The 10,198-nt window shown below is 43.8% G+C and overlaps 1 protein-coding gene across 2 annotated transcripts in view; it reads right to left on the reverse strand.

Annotated features, from left to right (window-relative positions):
- The window catches only part of GARNL3 (GTPase activating Rap/RanGAP domain like 3), a 127,651-nt gene that overhangs the window by 78,321 nt on the left and 39,132 nt on the right, over positions 1-10,198 (reverse strand). The window contains exon 1 of one of the 2 annotated variants that reach the window (XM_018562076.1): positions 8,854-9,091. The exons of the other annotated variant lie outside the window; for it this stretch is intronic. Within the exon in view, the coding sequence (XP_018417578.1) occupies positions 8,854-9,032 (179 nt within the window). The 5' untranslated portion in view covers positions 9,033-9,091. Of the gene's footprint in view, positions 1-8,853; positions 9,092-10,198 lie in introns of those variants that run through there. 2 annotated transcript variants of the gene reach the window in all.

Here is a 10,198-nt window from a genome sequence, read left to right on the forward strand (position 1 = left end):
GGGGGGCTGTGCAAGATCTGTGGTGGGCTTTGCAGCCTGCAGAGCCCCCTACGGATCATGAAAAAGCCACCCACAGTTACTGCAGAGACCCCCTGAGACACGGCAAAGCCCTCCACAGGTCCTGCAGAGAGACCCTGCAGTGTGCTGCATCTCAGGGGGGCTGTGCAAGATCTGTGGTGTGCTTTGCAGGCTGCAGAGCCCCCTACGGATCATGCAAAGCCCCCCACAGTTCCTGCAGAGACCCCCTGAAACCCTGCTGATTCTCAGGGGAGCTGTGCAAGTTCTGTGGTGGGCTTTGCAGGCTGCAGAGCCCCCTAAGGATCATGAAAAGTCCCCCACAGTACCTGCAAAGCCCACCAAAAGGTATTGCACAGCCCACCTGCGACTCTTTGGTGGGCTGTGCAAAACCTATGCTGGGCCCTGCCAGCACAGTCCACCTACCTGGCACAGGAAACCCAGCCTCCTCCACTGCCTCGGCGCCAAATCGTCCCAGCTTCTTCCCCCGACTGGAGCCTGGGCGACGCTTCCCGCCTCTGTCCTTGCCTCCTCTGTTGCAGTCTTCGGCCCCACGCCTCCTCCGTCTTCACCCGTCTCTTCGATCTCCGCCCCCATCTCCTCTGTGTCCGCCCACTGCTTCCTGCCGCTCCGTCTTCACTCGGCCTCTTCCATCCCCTCCCCCATGTCCGCCTCCTGCCGCTCCGTTCCTGTCTCCTCCTGCTCCACCGCCCGCCGCTTCCTCCCCGCAAGGCTGTCGGTTTCTGTGCAGCCCGGGAACTTTTGATCGTACACCAGCTGCCTAAATGTTTTGGGGGCGGCATTTTTGCAGCTCCCTGGGAATCTGCCGCCCTTGGCAAACGCCTTGTTTGCCTCGCAGCAGATACGCCCCTGACTACAAGTGATCCTGCATAACAGAAATTTCGTGCCCTTGTATAAGACTTGGAGCTCCATGTTCCTCTACTGGCTCCCCATGTTGATTGTATAATGGAGTGTTACCGTGTATTTCTTATGCCTGTATTGAGACTGTAATTATCATTGTACTGAGACTGTGAACTCAATATGATCGGGTTTTTCTCTGCTTGCTCTATGGAGTACAGGTAACATCCTGACTTGCCTCCATCCTTCATTCCCACCTTAGTACATTTCCCTCCCATCCATCAGTGAACAGAATGGCCATTCCCACTAACAGCTTGATTTGAGCTTTCGGGGGGGATAGGTCAGATTTCAGCAAACTATACTGCAACAGTTTAAATTGTACTTTGCATTATTGCAGGAAGGAGAGAATCACATCTGTCCCTTACCCAGGATGCCAGGTATTTCTCTACAACCCAGCAAAACAAAATGGTGGGGAAACTAAGCCAAGGTGAGTTCATTTGAGGAGGGGGCATTTCAGTACAACTATTCCTTTCCTCATCTTTATCCTGCTAATACCACCACTGGCTCTTATTGCAATCCAGCAAATTAGTGTGATCCTAGTTCATTTTATTACTTCATTGCTGTGCTGTATGTGTATAGGCCAATTTTTTGCAATTATAACTGGATATTTCATCAGATGAAGATGCGCTGGGCAATCTTTCTACTTATGTAAACAAGATATCAATAAGGTTGGATACAGTGATTCTGTTCTGGAGGTTAACTATGAAGAGGCTTCCTTCAGGGTGGAGCCTTTATATCACATCTACCCAACTTGTTTCTGTCATTTATGCTCACTTTGTGGCTGTAGAGGTATGGACTCCATTTGTTCCCATTTGAGGGAAGCTTTGCCCTTATAGATTTTTTTTGTTTGTTTTATCATCATTATTCTACTCAAATTCCTGTGAGAATGTCCTTCAGAGGAATAAAATAAAGAGAGTGTTATCACAGAGAACATTTTGTAGCTCGCTATTCCCTTGGGATTATTAACTAATTATGGGCCCTAAAAAGAAGAAGATGTCATGCAGACAATTACAGGATGGAAATTTAGTAGGGCTGCGGAAATTAACAATTAATTCCTCGATTAATCGTTAATTTTTTTGATCGATCAAAATTCTTTTGATCGGTACTCACCTCTCCGCCGTCTTCCGTCGGAGATATGGTGACGTCACCGGACTCCTCCCACTTCCCCAAGTGGCTCCGTCAGCTAACGAAGGGAAGGGGGAGGAGTCCGGTGACGTCGATGTTCGTGACATCACCGGACTCCTCTACTTCCCTTCGTTAGCCGATGGAGCCACTTGGGGAAGGGGGAGGAGTCCGGTGACGTCGATGTCTGTGACGTCACCGGATCTCTGATGGAGTAGCTGTTTAGACGTTTTCCACCACAAACCTCCTTCAAAAGGATCAGTGTTACACCATTACATTACTCTGATTGACAGTGCAGGTAGCAATGAGCCAAACAGCAAAAACTTTCTTTACATCATGTTTTTACTGGTGTGACCTGTCAGGTATAACATGGTGAGGGGGAATAGTGACAGACAAGTCCTTTATTATATTCTTCCACATATACCGAATTAAAGCTGAACTTCCGGGTCTTCCATCGGAGATCCGGTGACGTCACCGGACTCCTCCCCCCTTCCCCAAGTGGCTCCGTCGGCTAACGCAGGGAAGGGGGGGAGAGTCCGTGATGTCGATGTCCGTGACGTCACCGGGCTCCTCCCCCTTCCCGTCGTTAGGCGACAGAGCCACTTGGGCCGGTGAGTTTGCCCAAGAAACTTGTTCTGCACGAGCGCCAGCCAAGGCATCGGCCTATACACATACAGCACAGCAATGAAGTAATAAAATGAACTAGGATCACACTAATCCAGCACGTTATTATTCTGAGTTGCCCCACTCAAGCGGCCCCCATATTGAGTGGGGCACGTGAGATTAATAACGTGCTGGATTAGTGTGATCCTAGTTCATTTTATTACTTCATTGCTGTGCTGTATGTGTATAGGCCTATGAAGTTGGATCTCCGACGGGACTCCCGGAAGCCGGCGGAGAGGTGAGTGTCTTCATTAGCGATCAAAATAATTTTAAATCGATCAAAAAGTTTAACGAATAATCGAGAAATTAATCGTTAATTTCCAAAGCCCTAATTTATTTTACAAATATCCATTATAACAGTGAAAACAGGAGACAATTTCTGAAGTAGAACTTTTTGCTGGCAGCCATGTATGCTGACTCTGCAGTGATATCTACAGTAGTGAACTTCATAATCAACATAAAAGACAAGTACATGAAGCTTACTGCTCTGAACGTCAAGCTATTTCTAGCAGTGCATCATGGGAATTTTCCTAGAATGCTTCACTGATTGCTGGAAAAGGTGTCATGGAAGCTCCTAGTAGATAAAGCATTTCCCACAGGAAACCCACAGAGAACGGGAGCATCACAGCTATCCAATATCGAAAACTAGGGCTGTCAGTGGACTGCATTGCTGCCAGCTATTAATGCAGCAGAGGTCAGAAGTTACGGGGCCCCCAGAGGACACTAAATGCCTTTTACACTCAGCGCTCTACTTTCGCCATCCTGCTGACCAAGACATAAAATGTTAATCCATTACTATCCTTCAATGCTCATTGTTAACCGTCACCGCTCAATATATTTCCCATACAAACCAACAGGCCTGTAAGCATCTGAATCTCAGCACCATCACACGGCTATGCTAAAATGACACACAATACACTCAGTTTGTGAAGCTTTACAAGAGGATTTGGATTTGAAAATAACATATGACAGTAAATTTCAAATATCATTGCCCTCAACTGAAAATAACTGACCCCTTTTTAAAAATAAGGATCCTTATCCTGGTTGTTTTAGCTTTAATTACGCCTATAGTTCCCCAATACAAACCATTAGATGTTGAAAAATCCATACCATAAAAAACATCACCAGTGACTCCAGACATGTCAGCTCACCCTAAAATCCAGGGAGGGACCCTGTTTTTAGCCCCCTCACTCCCTGCAAATATCCCTGGAATACTCTCATTCATCAGAGACCTGATGTAGCCCTATTCTCGGAATAGTTGTCAGGTGAAATGTTGATGTATAAAAAGCAATATCTGTCTATTTTTCTGTTCGAGAGACTGTTTCTACAGGGTTGACTAGGTTTACATAACAACATTGCATAGTACTATGTCTATTGTGATACATGTGGATATGATTCAGTTTTGTTCTTTTTATGTGACATACAACCGCTTTACTTTTCTGTATGTAGCATTTCATTTTCAGTATACATTTATTTTTATTCTGTATGTATGGACACGCTGAACATAATGACTTCTCTTGTTTTCTATGATTAGTGTAATTCTCAATATCTGTCCTTGTTCTGCATGTATAGATGCTGCACAGTACCACTTTCAGTGTTTTGTATGTTCGGTGTAGTTTTCAGTATCTGTTCTTATTCGGTTTGTATGGTTGCTGCACACTACCACTTGTATTGTTCTGTATGCTGAGTGTAATTCTCAGTATATGTTATTTTATCTGAATGGACATTACATGGGTACCATTTTCCTTGTATCTTGCAAGTGATTCTTGGCATTTGGTTTTTTTCACTATGTGAACTGCACAACTTCCTATGTCAGTTCAATATGTCCTTTCAGTAAGCATGTTAGTAGGTCTTGTTTTAAAGCGATGCCCCTAAAACAATTTAGTGCATGTCACTTCCTTATCCTGCTATAAACTGTTCCCCTAGGTTGGCATCTCCATAGGCAGCCAGTACAGGAGGGAGTCCCAGTGCCTATTATTGCAATGGACTGGTTTCCACCACAACAGAGAACACATGGTGATCAATATTTCATGGCAGTTTGACATCTCAGGTGTGATAGATGAATGGAACAGAAGTGGCAGCATTGTCATTCTAGGAATGTGACTGGAAGATGTACTGGAAGTTCACAGCTCAGAAGCAGTCAGTGGGATCTTAAATGACAAAGGGATAATGGATGACGACGGGCGAATTCTAGCAGAAATCCACAATGACACAGCCAAAGCCTTCTTTATTAATGGCTTATGTGCAATGAATGAGTGGTAACACAAAGAATCTAATCAGCTTGAACTATCTGGATTCCTCTAAACTGGTAAAAGATAAAACCTGGTTGCTATGATATCAATCAATGTCCACATCATCACTGTCACTATTATACTGGATCCAGAGCCCTGCCATTTATTCAACAGACCCTGGATCAGATCTATACTTAGCCATATAAATCCCGAGCCCTGTCTTTATGTACTGGACCTTGGGCCAGATCTATCCATGAGCGTTATAAAAATGGATCCAGACACCTGATTTTTTTTTTGCACTGGATCCCTGACCAGACCTATTCATGATCATTATTACACAAGACTCACGGTTCTGCCTTTATACATCAGACCTCGGACCAGATCTATCTTTGGCCACTATTAAGTTGGATCCAGAGCCCTGCCTTTGTACACTGTATTAGATCTACTCATGACCATTATTATACTGGATCCAGAGCGTTGTCTTTATACACTAAACCCAGGACCAAACCTAATAATGGCCATTATTATACTGGATACAGAGCTCTGTCTTTAGTCTCTGTACTAGATCGATCTATCTATCTTTATATACTGGACCCTGGACCAGATCTATTCATGGCCACTACTATGCTGGATCCAGAGTCCTGCCTTTATATGCTGGATACTAAACTAGATCATAATTATAATGGATACAGTGGACCTCGGACCAGATCCTTCCTTTTTACACTGGACCAGACCAGATCTATCCATGATTATTTATTTACTGGATGCAGAGCCTTGCATTTATACACTGGACCCCATACAAGATTTATTCAGTCATTATTATACTTGATTTAAAGCCTTGCCTTCACACATCAAACCCCAAAACAGTTTTTATATGTACCCTATTATACTAGACCCAGAGCCCTGCCTTAATACACCAGACCCGGACCAGATCTACCCATGGTAATTATAAAACTGGATCCAGTGCCCTGTCTTTATACACTAGACCTCTGACCAGATCAATCAATGGCCATTATTAAACTAGTCATTATACTAGATCCAGAGCCCTGCCTGCATACACTGGACCCTGAGCCACATTTATCCATGGTTAATTATTTTATTGGATCCAGAGCCCTGCATTTATATACGAAACCCCGGGCCAGATCTATTTGTGGCCATTAATATATTGGATCAATTGCTCCGCATTTTTATACTGGACCCTGGACTTGATCTATCCATGTCATTATTATTCTGGATGCAAATCCTGCATTAATGCACCAGATCCATCCATAATTATTATTATAATGAATACAATAGACTCTGAAACAGACCTCTCAGTGGTTATTATTTTACTGGATACAACAAACCCCAGAACAGTTCTATCCATGGTCAATACAATATTATACTGAATAACAGAGCACACTGTTTGATGCTCATTATAGATACATTGAACCTCAGATCACAACTATACTTGGTATTATTATGCCAGATAAAACAGACCCCTAACCAGATTTATCCATTGTCATTATTACACTGGATATAAAGGGCTACAGGGTCAATATTACACTGGATATAACACCCCCCAGCAAAGATCTATCCCTGGTCTTTTTTTAATCCAGGGTCAATATCATTCTGGCTTGAACTGAATATAATAAGTCCCAAATCAGATCTATACATGGTCATTATTAATTTATTATACTGGATATAATGGAATTAGAACCAGACCTAATGATGATCTTATAATGGATACACCAATCCATGGACCACAGACATCCATGGTCTATATTATACTGCATATAACAGACCCCAGAACAGATCTATCTTTGATCATAATGGATATATAACGGGTCCCAGACCAATACAGGATCATTATTACACTAGGTATAGCGAACCACAGACCAGACCTATCCATGATCATTATTATAATGGATATAACAGACCCTAGACTAGACTTATCTATGGTCATTATTATACTAGATATAATACCTCCTTCCCCGAAACAAACCACACCATGGTCATTATTATAATGGATACAATGGACCTGGGACAAGACTTAATTATGGTCATTAATAAAATGGATATAACAGACTCCAGGCCAGGTGTATCCATGGTCATTATTAAACAAGATATAATAGATCCCGCACCAGACCTATCCATGGTAATTATTGTACTGGATACAATGGCCCTGGACCAAACCCATCTAAGTTTATCATTATAATAGATACAATAAACCTTGGACCAGACATATCTATGGCCATCATTATAATGGATACAACAAACCCTGGACCAGACCTATCTATTGTCAGCATTATAATGAATACAACAAACTCCAGACTAGACCTATTCAAGCTCATTATTGTACAAGATACAGGTGAAACTCGAAAAATTAGAATATCGTGCAAAAGTTAATTTATTTCACTAATGCAACTTAAAACGTTAAACTAATATATGAGATAGACTCATTACATGCAAAGCAAGATAGTTCAAGCCGTGATTTGTCATAATTGTGATGATTATGGCTTACAGCTCATGAAAACCCAGATCCACAATCTCAGAAAATTTTTGGCAGTGTGGGCAGGTGCCAAGTCCTGCTGGAAAATGAAGTCAGCATCCCCATAGAGCTCGTCTGTGGAAGAAAGCATGAAGTGCTCCAAAATCTCCTGGTAGACGGCTAAGTTGCATTAGTGAAATAAATGAACTTTTGCACGATATTCTAATTTTCCGAGTTTCACCTGTATAATGGGTCCCGGACCAGACGTATCCATGGTAATTTTTGTACTCGATACAATGGACCCTGGACCAAACCTATATATGATCATCATTATAATGGGGATACAACAAACCCTGGACCAGACCTACCTATTGTCATCATTATAATCGGGATACAACAAACCCTGCAACAGACCTACCCACGGTGATCATTATAATGGGGGTACAACAAACCCTAGACCAAACCTACCTATGGTCATCATTATAATGAGGATACAACAAACGCTGGACCAGACCTACCTATGGTCATCATTTTAATGGATACAACAAATCCTGGACCAAACCTACCTATGGTCATCATTATAATGAGGATACAACAAACGCTGGACCAGACCTACCTATGGACATCATTATAATGAGGATACAACAAACCCTGGACCAAACCTACATATGGACATTATAATGGAAATGCAACAAACCCTGGACCAAGCCTATCTAAGGTCTTCATTATAATGGGAATACAACAAACCCTGGACCAGACCTACCTATGGTCATCATTATAATGGGGATACAACAAACCTTGGACCAAACCTACCTATGGACAGCATTATAATGGGGATACAACAAACCCTGGACTAGACCTACCTATGGTCATCATTATAATGGAAATACAACAAACCCTGGACTAGACCTACCTATGGTCATCTTTATAATGGAAATACAACAAACCCTAGACCAAACCTTCCTATGGACATCATTATAATGGGGATACAACAAGCCCTGGACTAGACCTACCTATGGTCATCTTTATAATGGAAATACAACAAACCATGGACCAAACCTTCCTATGGACATAATTATAATGGGGATACAACAAACCCTGGACCAAACCTACCTATGGACATTATTATGGGGGGATACAACAAACCCTGGACCAAACCTATCTAAGGTCATCATTATAATGAGGATACAACAAACCCTGGACCAAACCAATTCATGTCCATTATAATTCTAGATAACACAGACCCTGGAACATATATATCTACATTCATTATAGCACTGGACTTCATAATACACTAGACCCGTGACATAATTCCTACTTAGGAAACCATCTATCTTATCACAGAGAGAGAATGAATATACAAATGATCACACAGGTGAATGAAGGGCACATCAGCACAATGCATGCACACATGACATTCGGGGAAGGTGTTACCGTTGGGTGATGCTAAGCAATTTGGAGGAAGCAGAGTCCACACCGTCCATTCTCCATAGATGAGGGTGAGAGCAGCGGACGGATAGAGGAGGGAGGGGGAGGGGGGTCCTCTCTAGCTGAACGTGACTTGGAGACTCGATAGGCAGCTGAACACTTTCATCATCCACCTTTATGTACATTCACCCTCCGCTGAGTCCGCCCCGACACACACTGAACCACCTCCTGCAGTGTGACAGATGTACCCAGCACTGCACACATCCCCAAACCCCTATCATCTGTGTGTATATCTGACAGAGGTGTACCCAGCCCTGTGCACAGCCCCAAACCCCTATCATCTGTGTATATACCTGTCAGAGGTGCACCCAGCACTGTACACAAAATACAACCAACATTATGTATATACCTGCCAGAGGTGTACCCAGCACTGTACAAAACACCATCATGTGTGTATATACACCTGCCAGAGGTGCCCACAGCACTGTACGCAAAATACAACCAACATCATGTATATAACATGCAGAGTGTACCCAGCACTGTATTCAAAATGCAACCAACATTATGTATATACCAGCCAGAGATGTACACAGCACTGTACGCAAAATACAACCAACAGCATGTATATACCAGCCAGCCAGAGGTATACCCAGCACTGTTAATAAAATGCAACCAACTTCATGTATTTAGCAGCCAGAGGTGTACTCAGCATTGTACACAAAATAAAACCAACATTATGTGTACAATGCACTGTACACAGTAGGGTTGCCACATTTTCTTCAAGCAAAACTCAAACACTATAGCACCGAGCTGCAATTTTTTTCAAGAATATACAGGGGAGAGTGAGGACAGACAGCCAGGGGAGGCAGAGTGAGGAGAGACAGCCAGGAAAGAGAGCGAGGAGAGAGCCAGGAGAGAGTGAGGAGAGACTGCCGGGGGAGAGCGAGGAGCGAGAGCCAGGAGAGGCAGAGTGAGGAGAGACAGTCAGGAAAGAGAGCCAGGAGAGAGCCAGGAGAGAGAGAGGAGAGACTGCCAGAGGAGAGCGAGAGCCAGGAGAGAGCGAGGAGCGAGAGCCATGAGAGAGAAATGAGACAGCCAGGGGAGAGAGACAGACAGCCAGGGGAGAGAGACAGGAGAGAGAGAGAGAGAGAGAGAGAGAGAGAGAGAGAGGGGGAGAGAGAGAGGGGGGAGAGAGGGGGAGGGGGAGCCAGAGGAGAGCGAGAGCCAGGAGAGAGCGAGGAGTGAGAGCCAGGAGAGAGAAATGAGACAGCCAGGAGAGAGAGACAGACAGCCAGGGGAGAGAGAGACAGGAGAGAGAGAGAGAGAGAGAGAGAGAGAGAGAGAGAGAGAG

Source organism: Nanorana parkeri, unplaced genomic scaffold (genome assembly GCF_000935625.1).
Source record: "Nanorana parkeri isolate BGI_ZX_2015 unplaced genomic scaffold, ASM93562v1 scaffold559, whole genome shotgun sequence".
Lineage (NCBI taxonomy): Eukaryota > Metazoa > Chordata > Amphibia > Anura > Dicroglossidae > Nanorana > Nanorana parkeri.